Below are 17603 nucleotides of genomic sequence, written 5' to 3'. Positions count from 1 at the left end.
CAGTATTTAAAACGGGATATTTACCATGTTTTTTATTTTTATTTGTTGGAGCTCGATATTTCGACATTATCTACGAATATCTTGTTCACGAGACTGACGTTTGTCTCGTCAGTCTCGTGAACAAGACATTCGTTCCTGTTTTAAATACTGTTAGTAATTATACAATTGATTCATTGATTAAAACAAATATAATAATCATAAAATTATTAAGTGATACCATTTAACAATTATGGCTAAACGTGTTAGACTATATAACTCGAATGTTAGACAGAGAAAAAAATATGTTTTTCACACATCTCTCTCACACTTTAAATTCTTTGAAACAAAATATTTAATCTACTCTTATATTGATTGCAATTAATTGATATGTTAAATGTAGATCTGATTTGTATGTATGCTGTTATATAGTGAGAGTGTATTACGTGCTTAAGACGATTTGTCTACAAATTAAAGTATAAAACGAGCTCAACGTAGTCTTAGACAATATACTTGCACCTGTGCAAACAATCAGTACACTCAAAGATATGTCATACGTTGCCGTGGGCAGTAGACTTGCTGATACATTTTTGATCTTAAGAATAGTAATCAAACCAAAATAAAATATACCTTATTCAAGTAGGCTTTTACAAAGACTTTTAAATCGTCATTTAACAAACTATATTACGTGAAGCTACCACCAGTTCGGAATACCGAGATGAACGTCCAAGAAACTCAGTAGTTACTCTTTTTCACAAAAATATAATGTCATGTCAGTTAAATATAATTATATATGTATCATGTCTGGAAGTCAACAAGTGCTGTATACTATATTCTATATTCCATTCTTTTTAATAACTTTTCTGTAATTTCTCAATTTACTGTTACTTCGGTTCGATGTTCTGAATAGACTCTGTGAAAACTTCTTCGAATATAAATTGAGAAATGGTGAGGTCTTAAAATGGCCAAGGTATATTTTTCCATGTGAATATCATAATAAAATAATCTTTAAGGTGGTTTCCTTATTTATTTATATTTTATTTAAATGTGTTTAATGTGTTCTGTTTTATAGGTATGTACGATATTTGCGTGGAAGACTTCATGGTGCGTGACGTCAAATACATCTGGAATAGAATGACCTTCCAGCAATTGAAGGATATTTTAAAGGAGAATAGGGTAAGTCCAAAAGTTCAATTTTCCTCACAAACCTTTATTCAATAAAGTCGTATTGTTCTTCAAAAACAAAACCTTGCTGACCCGGAAAGACTTTCCTAAAACAATGAAGGTGCCTTTATTAACTTATATTAATAAAAAAACCACTGCGTGGAAACTTGTCAAAAAAAAATGAAAATGTGTAGGATCCAGAGGCCTGCTTACTCTTGAGCGAATAACGCCTTTGTTCAACAATGTTGCTGATATTATTTTTCACTCTTCATTTGCAGACAATCAAGAGCTTTCCACTAGTAGACAGCCCAGCATCCATGGTACTGCTCGGGTCCATTCACCGCTGGGAGCTGGTGAAGGTGATCGAGCAGCAGGTGGGACGCTCCAGGCGTTTGCAGGTCGCGGCTCTATGGCAGAGGGAGGCGGAACAGAGGAGACGAGACGAGGAAAAGCGAAAGACTAGAAGACCATCTAGATTTGAGGTGAGTTCGTCGACTGAGTGATCATCGGTGCTAGATTATATTTTTAAACAGCTCCATAAACGTTGCCGCGAATTTTAGGTCACACCAGCTCCAGACATGCTCCAGGTTCCCGTGTCGGGAATGACCAGGGGAGGTTCGTTGACCAGTCAAGACCAGGGCGGTCTCCTACCAGGTAATACGAAGTTAAATTCCCATATCGAATCTTAACAAAATTTGAAGTCACGTAAGAAGTCGTAAGGAAGTAACAACGGTCCCGCGCCGCCCGCAGCCCCGGGGCAGCTGTTCCGGCCGAAGTCCATCCTGAAGAAGACGAACTCGTTCACGCTGTCCCGCGGCGCGCCCTCCCCCGCGCCCGCGCCCGGCGCGCCCCTCCCCGTGTACTCCACCGTCACGGGCGCCGAGACCAGGTACGCGCGCCCCTTCCGGGGGTAAATGAATGACAATCATTAAAAGAACTTCGACACCACATTATTTACACATTTCCGAGTATTCCGACAGTAATATTGTATTTATAATTCAGGCCGGCACAGTTACAATATTTCAAGCATTTGTCGTATTAAAAAAAAGGTTGATACATTGTTTTTATTTTTTTATCTTTTAATATCATGAAATGTTTTTTCTTCGTGCATCAATCACGTGAAAACTACTGGACGTATCTGATTACTATTAGATTACTATTGGCGTACATCGGTGTGAGCGAGTGACTTAGTGTGCGTGAGACGACAAAAAAGAAGCCATAAAAAATAATGAGATATTATGATATAATACTAACGTACGCCGCTAATTTAACGCGGACGGACGCACGTATAACTATAATAAGAAATGTCGCCAATTTTCCCTTGATTCCAATACCTTCGATAGCTCAGTTGGTAGAGCGGTGGACTGTAGATGATGTAACTGATATCCATAGGTCGCTGGTTCAAATCCGGCTCGAAGGACTTTTGATTTGAAAAGTGTTTTAACAGATTTTTTTTTTTAATTTAAGCACTGGATATGGCTTAAAGTTAATTTAAAATGTTTGGATACCTATCTTAAAGACATAAATATTTTGATAATATAGAATCCGAGCAGCCTTCGAAGCTATTTTCAAGCGGTCGACTTTGTTACCTGACGTGGAGAGTGGGCTGACGGATCAACTCGGCCTGCCGAGGAGTCCCTCCATCAACAAGAAAGTTCAACTGGTGAGCCATTTTTTTTAACCTGAAAACTGAATCTATTTTATAAAATTATGACGATATACGGAAGAAAATCGTGTCGGTTTAACAGAATGAACTTTTTGAACGAGCTCCTTAAAGAGTTTAAGTAAGCATTAAGAGGATATTTCAAATTTATCTCCAAAGGAACTTCGTCATTTCAGATGTTGAAAATATGGTAACCGATATCTAAGCAGTTGTAAATGAGTTAAAGACTTTTTGAAACTTCATTACCTAAGGTGAAAATTAGGATGAAAGCTAGAAATGATTAGGCTTTACAAGACAAATTCTTATCGAATTTCGCCTTTTTTCTTTAAAATCGGTATTTATACTTTCGTTCTGAAAGTCTTAAATTGGGATATAAAATTTGTATGGAAGTTCGTCATTTCTTTGAGTTAAGTACATGGAAATCAGTGTTTAGTTTTTTGCTTATTTTTTATTATATAAATAAAGAACCCACGTTACGTTATTATCCGATGGGTAATTCCATCAGGTTTATAAGTTTCGTTATGTGTTGGTGTTAGCCATACATAGCCGATTTGTGGGACACTTGTAGGCTGATACTTCCCTTAACAAATAGTATTCTTCTCTTTTATCTTTTGTTTTATCTTAAATAGACAAATCCGTCGCCTTACTTAAAAAAACTACACGTTATAGATGTATAATATATAATGTATCATTGTGGGCCAGCCCCGCGAGCGAGTGTGTGACATGTCCCCGGAGGACCAACAGGCGTGGGAGCGGCTCGAGATGGCTAAGGAGGTGGACTTCGACCGAATGCTGGCCGTGGCGCGCAGGCGGGACCTCGTGAGTGTACACACATATCACACACACAGACACACACGTTCCTACCTACACGTATGGTTTGGTGTTTAATTAAAAAGTATTACTAGCTTATTTATTTATTGGCATTTTTGCCATAAATTATGCGTTTTCGATCCGAAAACTTTAACATTCAGGAAGTGAATTATTGTTGAGTGTGTGTGTTTTAAATTGTAATAAACCAAGGCAGTCAGGCAAATTGACCAATGAAACACATCCATAAAGTATTACTGTTAGTATTGCAATAGAATATTTAACCTAACATGTTTATATATATAATATTATAAACTTTATAAATATATATTTTTTATATTTTATCATTTGTTCGTTTTTAGAACTTGGACGATATTGAATATGAAGACGAAAACCTTTATATCTGTCACATCGACCCTGCGCCCTTCCAGCTCGTAGAGAGGACGTCGCTACTTAAGGTAACTAACAAACAATTAAAATGAGTCTTATACAGGAGCTTCTTAGTAGCAATCAGAAGATTAGAAGTTAGGTGTAATAACTCCGGTGCCTCGGTAAACCGTCGGTCCCGCACTTGAAGTCTCTCTGTCGTCAATCTGGTTATAACGTAACGAAGATTGCACGTGTGTTTGCCCACAATTGACCAATGATCCGATTCGGCAAATTATCCTTTTTTTACGTAGCCATTTTTATTTTTTAGTAACATATATATATTATACGACGCGAGGGCGAGGCTGCTTGAGTGTGTTCCGAACACTAATGTCGCTACTGATATTATAAAATTGCGAAAATAAGTTTGTTTACAAAACCCTACGCCATTACGATAGTATCGTCGTCGGTTGGTACGCTAGTGGAAAGTAAAAATTACAAGCAAAATCTACTTAAACAAGATCCTCTACCGCAGACCACTGTATACATCTCAAAGGGCCCCCAATCATTGTTTCGCTTACATGGAACCCCTCTAAGTCGTCGTCGATAGACTTATTTGGGTATCATTGGTATATACCAAGTCTACACTAACGAGGCCATTTGCAGGTACATTCGCTGTTCTCAACCCTAGGCGTGAGTCGTGCCTACGTGACTGCTATCGGCCGCCTCATTGGAGTCGTGTCTCTGAAAGAAGTAGGTGTTTTTGTTTAAAGATTTGAAGCCATCAGAATGAGTCAATGGACCAAATGACTACGATAACATTGCCCGTGCACAGCTCCGCAAGGCCATCGAGGACGTGAACTCGGGCGCGCTGACGCCCCTCACGCGGCCCGAGCCCCCCGCGACCCCCTGCAGCCCCGCCGCCTCCCCGCTGCTCATCAAGGTGCCGCGCTCCGAGCCCGCGCCCCCCTCCGACCGCGACACCGACAAGCTCACCACGCACTGACGCACTACCGGTACGAGTACCATCTAATTTTCAATTGAACACCACGCGTTTGCACACTTTCACGTTCCATAAACATGGCTCACGGCCATAATACCATTGATGAGTTCTAATAATCCATACTAATATTATAAATGAAAAAGTAACTCTGTCTGTCTGTCTTTTGCTCCTTCAAAGCCGAACCTCTGAACCGAATTTGATGGAAGCAAGCTTGAACTTCATGAAAAGATATAGGCTTTTTATGACTAACACCTGTCGACCAATCCCAAAAAGGCGGCCAAAGCCGCGGGCGACAACTGAGCTTATATCTTTACTAAAAAAAAAAAATTATCAAACAAAAAATAATTAAATAAATTTATCCATAGTTTGTTTGTAATAGGTAACAACGACTCGAAGGAGATAGAAGGTAGAAGAACGAGACAGCTATAGTCGATAGTATTTAAAAGACTAGCAAAATCGGAAATGATTGCTACAGTATTTTAATTTTAGTCAACTAACTGTATATATGGTGCTTCCGTATACGAAATAAATTATATTTTATTTATTTTTTAAACCAGTTCAAACTGGTTAAACGCCATCTTGTATTATCAAGGTCACAAAGGTTGTGCCTAAATATAAGCTAGAAAATAATATAGTACAATTGATTGAAACTATTTATTCTAACACCAGTTTTAGTATTATTTTTTTTTTATATAGAGTGTTGATGACGACGCTTTTATTTTTAATTAATGTTAGGAATTATATTTAATATACAATCCTTAAATGTAATTAATAATTAAAATTCAATTAATTTTGGTGTTGCACGATTACAAAATATTTTAACTGGTAACACTAAAATGCTACAGGACATTATATTGAAAGGCGTAATATAATTATTTAAAATTGAATGTTTGTATAATAAATTTTTCTTTGCTTGTGTTGCAACTCTGTATATTTATTTTTGACAAATTTGTCGTCACTGCCGTGAAACATGTATAAAGCCATTAAATTCTAGATTCTAGATATAAGCTGGTAATTTATTTATTCAAAAATGATATTTGCTTTATATTTTTGACTTTTACATAAGCTTGCATCAAAGTTACTAGAGTAGTACCAAATTTTTAGTTGTCATTAGCACTCTAAATTTTCCAAATTATTCTAATCAAGGCTTGTGATTGTTGAACTCATTCCAAAATAATGATTTTAGTTAATAAGTATTGAAAATTGTGCAAAAATATAAAGTCTAAAAGACATTAAAAAATTGTGCCATTCCATTTTCAACTTTCAAGTGAAATTAATTACTATATATATATTTTAAATTAGTTTTAGATTAAATATTTATAAAAATCAATTATAAGGCATTTTTCAGTTGTGTACGAAATCTGTGATGTTTAAAAATATGTAAATTTATCTGCCCTTATGTGTAATGTAATAGTTGTAAAATTTGTATTGTATTAGACGAAAATCTTTGGTTGAACAATAAATATGCATAATTTTTTGACTTTTACAAAAAAATTCTATACTTCGGAATATAATGTGTTTTAAAATAAAAAAATATATAATATATGGTTCAGCTGAGGCTTCCAATGCCTGTTAAAGTTAGTATTTAATCAAATGCATTGCATTTTTAATCTGTAGTTAGCGAAATTTGATTACCATATTTATAAATACAGCGACGGATTGATGTCCAAAATTTAAGTGTAGAATATAACAAAAATAATTGGACCTAAAAAAGAAATTCCATTTTATTTTTAAATGTTTTTATGGAACAATAGTAACCACCCATAATTCCTTGAACCTGATTATCAATAACAATGTATTTAAATTTCGCCGCCTACATCACTTTGAAAGAGTATTAAATATTTAATAATAAACAAATGCGAGGAGCTCGCATTAAGTTATAAGTGTATGTGATCTACTGCTTTGTGTAATAAAAGATGTGTTGTGCGTTACATTGTTTTATTTATTACTAATTATAAGATAATTTTCAAGTCTTAACCAAAATATATTTTATTCAAGCGGGCTTGTCAAGTACTTTTTATCACTTAGAAGTACCACCGGCTTAGAATGTAGATTCTACCAAGAAGTCATAATTATAAAGCCAATCACAAATAGGTACCTTATGGTCAGTAGTCCGCTTTGCTAATAAACATAAACACTAGAATAAGAATTGAAAGGTAGTCTAAATATTTGGGCATATAGCTCAATGACAGTTCAGATGTTATTCCATGAGGCCGTAACTATATCATAACATTAACCCTTAAAACTGAAACTGGTGATCTGGAATCCAGAGAGGCAGGCAGGCAAGCATCTTTCATATTCCTTCACATATATGCCAGCTATAGATAATTATACATTATCATAAAAACTATTTTTGATTTTATTTTAAAATGAAAAGTTAAGTTAATTTAAATATACAAACATTACAATTTTATTCATGTTAGTTGTTTTAAATTTTTCATTTTAAAATAAAATCAAAAATCGTTTTTATGATAATGTATAATTATCCATAGTGGGCATATATGTAAAAGAATATGAAAGATTTGATCACTAAAAACGCATTAATTCCTTACAACGTTTAAATAATTATTACTTCCAGTTTATCAAAATATACACGATTATTTTAAACAAAAATTCTTTTTAAGTTTTACCTTTATGACATACAAATGATTAAAAACTTATAGCAAGTTTATATACTATATTGACTTTAACACAATACTAAACAATTTATTTAATTAAATTATTATACAAATGCACAATAATATATAAAAAATACCAGACTTATAACACTATACTATACAATTTAATTGTCAATTGAGCGGCAAAGCAAAATATTGTTAAAATTTAACATCTCTCTGTCAGTGTCAGTTGTCATTAAAACGTAGCTAGTGATTGTATAAATTTATTTGACTCTAAACTAGTGATGTGCCTTAAGTATACTGTTTTTAAATTGATTACAATTAAATCATATTGTTATCATATACTCGTATATGACATTATGAAAAAAAAAAAAAAATTTTTTTTTTTGGCATAATATTATTCGGTGTAAGTTAACAAGCCTGGTTATTACTTTAGAAAACATTCTAACCAATCGCTTTTAATAATATGTATTTTTATTTCGAATGTGTTGAAAATTAAAACTAAGATTCTTTTTTCACACTGAATACGCCAATAGCATTGAATATGATACGTCTAAATAGTGCCATTTCAGCATCAGTTGATGAGCGATCGAATAATAAAGCCGATTTGTTCCGAAAAAAAATAATAATACTAGCAATGCACCAAATTAATTAAGGAATCACTAATATTCGTATTTACCCCTCCTTTTAAGTTTTTCACTTTTGTTAGGAGTGGGGACGTCAATAGCCCAAGGGGTCAGGATCGATCCTGCGACTTTTTACATCGCAAGGCGGCCCGTAAACAATTCCTCTAATGACGCTTCGAATTTTCGAATTCGATAAAATGCGAATAAAACTTCGAATAATCGTTTTTTTTTTTTTTAATATTTTACTCAACAACGGACATATAGGCCTATAATTACAACAATTGCTTATATTTCTACTTTTAAAAATTGTTAATACCTAATAATTTTAATAAATCAAGAAATCAGCCCGTTTCAGAACACTTCTTAAAAGTTAATGCAATATATATCAGGGATGGGTTTATGGGTTTTATATGAATACGGATATATGAACAATATTTAACCGGTTTCAGATACGGTTACGAATTTTCCGATGGTTTCGAATAGTTTCTGTTGCGAATATAAGATTGCTTAGAAATTGCAAATTATTTGGTATTGGGTACAATCACAGAACAAGCAAAGAGCATTAGAAAACAATTTTAGCTACTTTCTTTAAGCGTACACTACGTGAAAATATAATTACTATAAAAAAACATTTATCAGTTGCGGTTACGGATCTCATCAGATATTCTACCGCCAAACAGCAATACTTAGTACTGTTGTGTTCCGGTTAGAAGGGTGAGTGAGCCAGTGTAACTACAGGCACAAGGTACATAACATTTTAGTTCCCGAGGTTGGTTACACATTGGTTATGTAGGGTATGGTTAATATTTCTTGCAGCACCATTGTCTATGGGCAATGGTGACCACTAACCATCGGGTGGCCCATTTGCACGACCGCCTACCGATACCATAAAACAAATATGTATGTTAATTTCACATATTCGATAGTTTCGATTACGGTTACGGAGTTCCATAACATCCCTGCTATATATCGGGCGTCGTCATAAATAATATTATAGATCAGGTGCATGTAAATGCCTCATAGGACGTTATTTCGGTGAGTATTTTATCGAAAAAAGTTTCTGAAGTATTTGACACTTCCAAATCTAAATAGACATATTGTCTACTTCCAAAAGTTAATTCCATAGACAAATTATTCTCTATAGGTTCACAGTAAACACTGTACATCACGAGTAGTTTTGATTTTATCATCTTTTCCTTTATTATGTATTTCAAAGTAATATGACGGTGGAAGTACCTACATTTTGTTTTTAGATGTAGGAGTTTTATATAAACTGAAAACTGAAGATTCGCTAAAAAACACATGCGCCAGTCACTAGAATCTTATTATTGTATTGTAATTACATACCTATTCCAAACTATAGCACGCCCGTAGCAATACATAATTTTCCTACAACAAACCTTACACGTGGTACGATCGACGCAGCCGATAATGGACTCTCAAGGCGCCGATTCAGCGTTTTTGGGAAACTTTAACACTGAAATAGCAACGGCATAACACTTAGAGCCAAGCTCTTATTTTATTTATCATACACGTAACCTGTTTCTTTAGTGGTTTATAAGTTTTGAGTCGATTTAATGGAACTCGAAGTGATGCGGGGATGCTGCTCGTCTTATTTCTTCATAAGTCCTTTATGGTATAGAAAATATAAGTCATTTCTTTTATTATTATTCGATAAAAACTAATCATTTCCTTTTAAGCGATACGTTTATTTTATCTCATGTTTTAGTTAATTCAGAATATACTTCTCAAGGTTGAGTGCAATTTTCCGAACCGTTGCGAAATTTTAACGATCAATACGCAAAAGCAAATGTCACTGTTAACGACGAGACGAGAGACATTGTCGACATTTTGAAACGTGATTTAAATTAATAAATTCACTGGAAATTGTTTAAATTGCTTAGTATTTCGAGAAGAAGAGTGTTTTTGAAGCTTGGTAAGTGTTATTTCAAAATTTATGGTAAAGTATCATTATGTAAAATATATCGAGTTTTAAATACTCTTTTATAAATATTCAAAATGAAATAGCTTAAAATCTTATTTTTTTTGTGTATAAAAAAACAAATATCCCTTGGTCCACAGACGAAGAACTCACGAAACGACGACTTACGAAGTGAGCAAGGCGATTAAACCGAGTAAAAATCAGAAAATATTATATTAAAATAAATTAAGATAAAGTACGCTTGCGCAATGGCGGTCGGTGTTAACCAAAAAGGAGTGGCACCAGCGTCCGGCGTGATGAAGTATACTATACACGTGAACGAACATTCGAAAAAGGAACCGAAGGAGCTGGTGATGACGATCGGTCAAACGAAGAAAATTATAAAAATTCTATCTGTACAAAAAATTTTTCACGGATTTAAAGCTAAACCAAATTCCATGTAACTCGTTAAAAGGACCCTGGATGTAGGATAAGTCTCTATTTCTGTTACCTGTAAAGTCACAACACTTTTGAATTGAAACACCTCACTCACTGGGATTATGTAACCTTTACGACTGAGATTTCCTTTGTTAGATTTTTCGATGGTTTCCGCTTTAATTGGGACTTTGTCATTGAAGAGACAATGGAATTAAGCTCTACACACACGAGGACACGTCTGTCTGCGCAAAAACGAAACATCCGAACACAAATTTCTAGAAATCTTAACAGTTTATATAAGTTATGCTAAACTATTTTTACACTTGTATTTATTTACGAATTGTTTAATCATTGTATGTTTTATATTGTGTACAAACTATTCTTATGTTAGTGCCAAAATATTAGAGAAAGAACGAATATTTTGAACTGATACGTGTCGAAATACTTTTTATTAAATCAGACGACAGACAGTAACAGCTCGAAATCCCATCTCCCACTGCTGGGCAAACAACGGCTTAGGAGGAAATGCTGCGTTTATTCCACCACGTTTATCTTTATAATTGTTGTCGAATTTCATGGGAAACATCCGTGTGTCCACATTATGGTTTTACCTCAACGCGAATAGAAAAAGGATTGACAGATCTTCTGGGCCATCGCGGCTTCCAAACTTTTTTACAGACGTGATCAAAGTTACGGAATTTAAAGAAAATTGGACGAGGTTTTCTTGAAGTAGAAAGGTTTTTATAAGTTATCGAGTTAAAAAACTAGCAATGCTTGCCAGAATTTGATTGATTTTTGTTGTCGAAGATAAATAAAAGCTTCTTAAAACATCTGTACAATATACTTCTCTGTGTATGTTTATAGAGAATTATTTTATAATGAGTGCCAATAAACGTCATATTATTAGTGGTGCATACTAAGGCCACACGTGGGTATTTCTATAGATTAGACAACTTGCATGATAGAGTCAGTGTTATTGAGTTATCTTATTGTAAAATCTATGTTTTAATATGTGTCTGTATCTGCTCGGAACTAATCACAATAAATGTTGTCTATGAATAATATTCTGCATTTTGTCTGTGAGGAGTTGTTTCATGAGGAAAAACTACACATTTACTTATTTCCTAAAATATACAAAATATTTCAAAATAATGAAATTGAGAAAGAATATTAGTAGGGCTATTTTTTCCGAAAATGTTTCGATTTTATAAATATTTTATATTGAATATAATTGCGAAACGACACATCAAATAAAAGGAAGACCTACATGATATAAACCTACAAAGCCAATGCTACCCCAACCTTGGAAACTATGATATCTTCTCACCTGTAGCCACACTGGTGCACTCACCCTTAAGACCGGGACCCAACAAGTATTGCTGCTTAGCGGTAAAATATATGCTGAGTGAGTGGCAACTACCCAGACGGGCGTGTACAAAGTGCGCCCAAATAAACGAACGAGAAAGAAAATATAAACAAGAGATGGAAGATATAAAGATAGAAAACTGCAGGTGATTTTTATATACAGTTTATGCTATTATGTATCTGTTTTATCCAAATCGATTTACGTCGATACACCAGTTTTATGCTGGAATCCTTTAAATTTTATAACGATATTAGTCAATGTCACATATCACACTTTGACACTCACGCTCGTGTTCTGAGGTGAGTTTCGAGATTATTCTTATAGAATACCTCTGCAATATGTACTTAATAAAAACAATGGATGGGTTAAGATAAGATAAGATTAAGAGTTTTTATTACGGTTCATTTTCAATTTATTAACTTTTTTTAAATATCGTGTTAAAGGCATTTAGTATTATTATGGGCATGTTATGCGGAGGAATGAAGACCATGTTGTGAGGAGGGTCTTGAACATGGATGTGGATGGATTTAAAGGAAGGGGACGACCAAAGAAACGATGGATGGATTGTGTGAAAGACGATATGGCTGGAAAGAATGTTACTTGTGAGATGACGTCAGATAGAGAAGTATGGAAGAAGAAGACATGCTGCGCCGATCCCAAATAAAATTGGGATAAGGGCAAGAGGATGATGAGTTGTGTAACGTATGTATGCTGTCCGTTTTAGACTTACTTACACACAGTGGCACAGAACCTTAGTGTTATTATAGCTATAATAATTAGCCGTGATACACGGTTAGTTGTTTAATGATGTCGCCATTAAATATAGAATTAGTAAATTCGAAAAAAAATTATCAACTGACAAAACGAAACAAACATCGATTCTGTACGATTATCGATTCTGTGGGAATATCGACTCGGTACCGACAGATATACATTACATTTAGGTACAATTTCATTTGTCATGTTGTTTGAACTTATAGCTTTCTGCGGTTGGCAATGATTCTGATGCGAAATTGGACAAAAGTATAGTTATTTCTAACGTATGTAGGATGTGTCTCTTAATACGTAACGGTTGTGTACTCTGCCATTTAATCACAAGACCAAAGACACGGTCGAATTAATAAATAATACACCAGAATATAACAAAGAAATTAATAAACTTATTATTATTAGTATGAAATTTAAAATCGAAATAAATCATTTTATTCCATTAGACATTTTCGTATAGTGGTTTTTAATTTATATTTAAAGTTATACTGGGGCGCAGCAGTGTCTGCATATTGCGTACTGCGTTTGGTGGTAGAATATCTATATCGTGTGTAAGGCCACTAAATAAAATGTACACTATGCGAAAATAAAATTACAATAAAAAAATCGGTTACGGTTACGGATAGAAATTTTTTACTTCCTTTACTTGATGGTAGGGCTTTGTGCAAGCCCGTCTGGGTAGGTACCACCCACCCAACAGATATTCTTCCGCCGAACAGCGGTATTTAGTACTGTTGTGTTGCCGTTTGAAGGGTGAGTAAGCCAGTATAACTACAGGCACAAGGGACATAACATCTTAGTTCCCAAGGTCGGTAGCGTATAGGCGATGTAAAGAATGGTTAATATTTCTTACAGCGCCTTTGTCTATGGGCGGTGGTGACCACTTACCATCAGGTGGCCCATTTGCACGACCGCCTAACCGATACTATAGAACAAATATATATATGGGGCGACGTCATAAATAATGTATTGATCAGGTATATGTACATGCCCCATAGAATTTAATGGAACTCGATGTCATGCGGGGATGCTGCTCGTCTTATTTCTTCGTAGGACCTTTATGGTATAGAAAATAGAAGTCATTTCTTTTATTATGATTCGATAAAAACTAATCATTTCCTTTTAAGCGATATGTTTATTTTATCTCATGTTCTAGTTAACTCAGAATATCCTTCTCAAGGTTGAGTGCAATTTTCCGAACCAGTGCAAAATTTTAACGATCAATACGCAAAAGCAAATGTCACTGTAAACGACGAGTTTGGGGTGTGACACATTGTCGACATTTTGAAACGTGATTTAAATTAATAAATTCACTAGAAATTGTTTCAATTGCTTTGTTTTGTGTGTTTAGATTAAAACTGTGTTTATTTTGGAGGCATTTCCTAGAGAAAAGTGTTTTTGCTTGGTAAGCTTGGTAAGTGTTAATTGTAAATTTGTGGTAGAGTATCATTATGTAAAAAATATTGAGATTTGAATACTCTTTTATAAATATTCAAAACGAAATAGCTTAAAATCTTTATTATTTCTTTTGTGTACAAAATAACAAATATCCCTTGGTCCACAGACGAAGAACTCACGAAACGACGACTCACGAAAGTACGAAGTAAGCAACGCGATTAAACCGAGTAAAAATCAGAAAATATTATATTAAAATAAATTAATATAAAGTACGCTTGCGCAATGGCGGTCGGTGTTAACCAAAAAGGAGTGGCACCAGCGTCCGGCGTGATGAAGTATACTATACACGTGAACGAACATTCGAAAAAGGAACCGAAGGAGCTGGTGATGACGATCGGTCAAACGAAGAAAATTATAAAAATTCTATCTGTACAAAAAATTTTTCACGGATTTAAAGCTAAACCAAATTCCATGTAACTTGTTAAGAGGACCCTGGATGTAGGATAAGTCTCTATTTCTGTTAACTGTAAAGTCACAACACTTTTGAATTGAAACACCTCAGTCACTGGAATTATGTAACCTTTACGACTGAAATTTCCTTTGTTAAATTTTTCGATGGTTTCCGCTTTAATTGGGACTTTGTCATTGAAGAGACTCTCGACTAAATGAGACAACTATTATTATTTTATCATTTTGAATATTGTTCAGAACACGTCTAAACATATTAATAGTTCACAAACACTCGGCTTTTGCAAGCTGGAGTGGACTTAATGGCAATGGAATTAAGCTCTACACACACGAGGACACGTCTGTCTGCGCAAAAACGAAACATCCGAACACAAATTTCTAGAAATCTTAACAGTTTATATAAGTTATGCCAAAACTATTTTTACACTTGTATTTATTTACGAATTGTTTAATCATTGTATGTTTTATATTGTGTACAAACTATTCTTATGTTAGTGTCAAAATATTAGAGGATTAATATCAAAGAACGAATATTTTGAACTGACACGTGTCGAAATACTTTTTATTAAATCAGACGACGGACAGTAACAGCTCGAAATCCCATCTCCCACTGCTGGGCAAACAACGGCTTAGGAGAAAATGCTGCGTTTATTCTACCACGTTTATCTTTATAATTGTTGTCGAATTTCATGGGAAACATGCGTGTGTCCACATTATGGTTTTACCTCAACGCGAATAGAAAAAGGATTGTCAGATCTTCTGGGCCATCGCGGCTTCCAAACTTTTTTACAGACGTGACCCAAGTTACGGAATTTAAAGAAAATTGGACGAGGTTTTCTTGAAGTAGAAAGGTTTTTATTAGTTATCGAGTTAAAAAACTAGCAATGCTTGCCAGAATTTCGAAACTTCGGTTTAGATCAAATCGTTCTATCGCGGCGGTCGATCTTTTTTACATTCGTGATGGAAATGTGTCATCTTTGTTTGAGAGAGATAATAAAAATAAACTGGAGGGGGTTTCCTTGAAAAAGAAAAATGTTTCAAAACCAAGCTTTCGTGTATTAAATTAAAAAAAATATGAGTATGTTATATTATAATGTCACCGACACCAAAATATGCTCTAAATGACAGCTCGGTCCGTTGAGTGGGATTGGTTCGATATTTTGTTGAAACTTTGATTGATTGATTTTTGTTGTCGAAGATAAACAAATCTCCTTAAAACATCTATACTATATATTTCTCTGTATATGTTCATAGAGAATTATATTATAATGAGTGCCAATAAACGTCATATTATTAGTGGTGCACACTAAGGCCACACGTGGGTATGTCTATACATTAGACAACTTGCACGATAGAGTCAGTGTTATTGAGTTATCTTATTGTAAAATGTATGTTTTAATATGTGTCTGTATCTGCTCGGAACTAATCACAATAAATGTTGTCTATGAATAATATTCTGCATTTTGTCTGTAAGAGAAACTACACATTTACTTATTAATTAATTAATAATTTTGTTATTGTCATCATGTCCCGAGAATTTTGTTTATCTGGTATAATTCAAACCCAAGTTATATGGGTTCAAAAAAATTACGAAACTCTTCGAGAAACGGTAGACCCTGTTCGCTTGGCTCTTCTTGCTGGCGGTACTACCGAGAGCCGAGGTTAGAGGTAATGTGTCAATTGTATCAGAAATAGAGTCCATCCTTAGGATCGTCTGTGTACAATTTTACTAAGTGCCTACAATAATAATACATTTGTTAGTAATGAACAGAACAGAAACAGTTTATCTATAAAGTATATTATTAATATATTTTAAAGTTAATAAAATAAAAGTTTAGATTAATTATGGCAATTGATAGGTAACAAAGATCTTTTTTATTGGTGAAGTCATAACAAGACGAGGTGGCCGAGTGGTTAAGGCGTTGGACTGCTAATCCAATGTGCTCTGCACGCGTGGGTTCGAATCCCATCCTCGTCGGTGTATTTTGCGGCAGTATTTCTTAAATATGTATTAATATGTACGCTTTTTTTGGGGCAAACCGTTGAAGTAGGTGATCATAAAATTACTTGGATTTTGAGCGTAATATGCGTTGCGTTTATTAGATTTCATAATTCTTGGTGTTACCCAAAGCATTTCTGGCTTTCGACTTTTTAAACTAATTTACAACATATAATATCACTTGGTGGTTGGGCTCTGTGCAAGCCTGTTGGGGACGGTACCACCCTCTCATCGCATATTCTACCGCCAAAGAGCAATACTTAATATTGTCTTGTTTAGGTTTGAATAGATAGCCAGTGTAATAACTTGCACAAAAAACTCTGAGTTTCCAAAATTGAAGGCACATTAGTGATTTCACTAAGTTATTATTATGTACCTAGGTTGTTTTATGATGTACCCAGGTTTTTTATAATATAGGTGTCAGGTATGTGGCTATGTGTGGTGGTAACCACCTACCATCACGTAGCCAATTTTTTAGTTTGCCTGCCTATTTCAATAAAAAATATATAGAATTTGGAATGATCACCGAGAATCTGTTCTCAAGGAACCCTAAAATTCTCTATCATTCGATCTCTTTTCATGAAGGTCTGGAAATAGGTCAAGGCTGAACACGCAATCTATTAAATTATTCAATATTTGCGTGTGATTTCATCAGCATTTAATTGGGTGTATCATTGGCATTTCTATGTATCATTATTTTCTAAATTATTATTCCGATTCAATCTTCTATAGATTTTTTATTAGTATATGGTTAGGCGGACCAGCAAATGGGCCACCTGATGGTATTTTCGCATAATGTACACTTAAAGAAAGTAAGCTAAGAATGATCTAAGATATGAGAATCAATCAACCCTTTTTTTATTTAGTGGCCTTCCACACGATATAGATATTCTACCACCAAACAGCAGTACGCAGTATTGAAGGATGAGTAAGCCAGTGTAACTACAGGCACAAGGGACATAACATCTTAGTTCCCGAGGTTGGTGGCGCATCCGCAATGTAAGAAATGGTTAATATTTCTT

General features: G+C 34.5%; 1 protein-coding gene, 1 long non-coding RNA gene and 2 other non-coding genes across 9 annotated transcripts in view; all 4 read left to right on the top strand.

The window, feature by feature from the left end:
* The window catches only part of LOC125073759 (chloride channel protein 2), a 72453-nt gene extending 65543 nt beyond the window's left edge, over positions 1-6910 (top strand). For 2 of the 4 annotated variants that reach the window (XM_047684790.1, XM_047684787.1), the window contains exons 15-24: positions 1049-1152; positions 1419-1622; positions 1701-1794; positions 1891-2029; positions 2683-2803; positions 3506-3622; positions 3973-4068; positions 4643-4729; positions 4812-4994; positions 5364-6910. In XM_047684790.1, coding sequence (XP_047540746.1) covers positions 1049-1152; positions 1419-1622; positions 1701-1794; positions 1891-2029; positions 2683-2803; positions 3506-3622; positions 3973-4068; positions 4643-4729; positions 4812-4982 — 1133 coding nt within the window. In that variant the 3' untranslated portion in view covers positions 4983-4994; positions 5364-6910. Of the gene's footprint in view, positions 1-1048; positions 1153-1418; positions 1623-1700; positions 1795-1890; positions 2030-2682; positions 2804-3505; positions 3623-3972; positions 4069-4642; positions 4730-4811; positions 4995-5344 lie in introns of all 4 variants that reach the window. The other 2 variants (XM_047684788.1, XM_047684789.1) reach the window with 2 other exon arrangements.
* On the top strand, positions 2474-2560 carry Trnay-gua. Its single transcript is given in 2 exon segments — positions 2474-2510; positions 2525-2560. It is a non-coding gene; the product is annotated as a tRNA-Tyr (tRNA).
* A 3156-nt stretch (positions 6911-10066) lies between the features above and the next one.
* On the top strand, positions 10067-16036 carry LOC125073760. 3 transcript variants are annotated; one of them, XR_007120063.1, is made up of 2 exons: positions 10067-10159; positions 14281-16036. It is a non-coding gene; the product is annotated as an uncharacterized LOC125073760 (long non-coding RNA). The 3 variants fall into 3 exon arrangements; XR_007120062.1 differs by lacking the exon at positions 10067-10159 and adding an exon at positions 13976-14121; XR_007120061.1 differs by lacking the exon at positions 10067-10159 and adding an exon at positions 13976-14130.
* A 442-nt stretch (positions 16037-16478) lies between these two features.
* Trnas-gcu lies at positions 16479-16560 on the top strand. The gene has a single exon. It is a non-coding gene; the product is annotated as a tRNA-Ser (tRNA).
* The last annotated feature ends 1043 nt before the right edge of the window (positions 16561-17603 follow it).

This window comes from Vanessa atalanta, chromosome 25, assembly GCF_905147765.1.
Source record: "Vanessa atalanta chromosome 25, ilVanAtal1.2, whole genome shotgun sequence".
Classification (NCBI taxonomy): Eukaryota; Metazoa; Arthropoda; class Insecta; order Lepidoptera; family Nymphalidae; genus Vanessa; species Vanessa atalanta.
The sequence above is the reverse complement of the archived record's forward strand: the minus strand, read 5'-3'. Positions and strand labels throughout refer to the sequence as shown.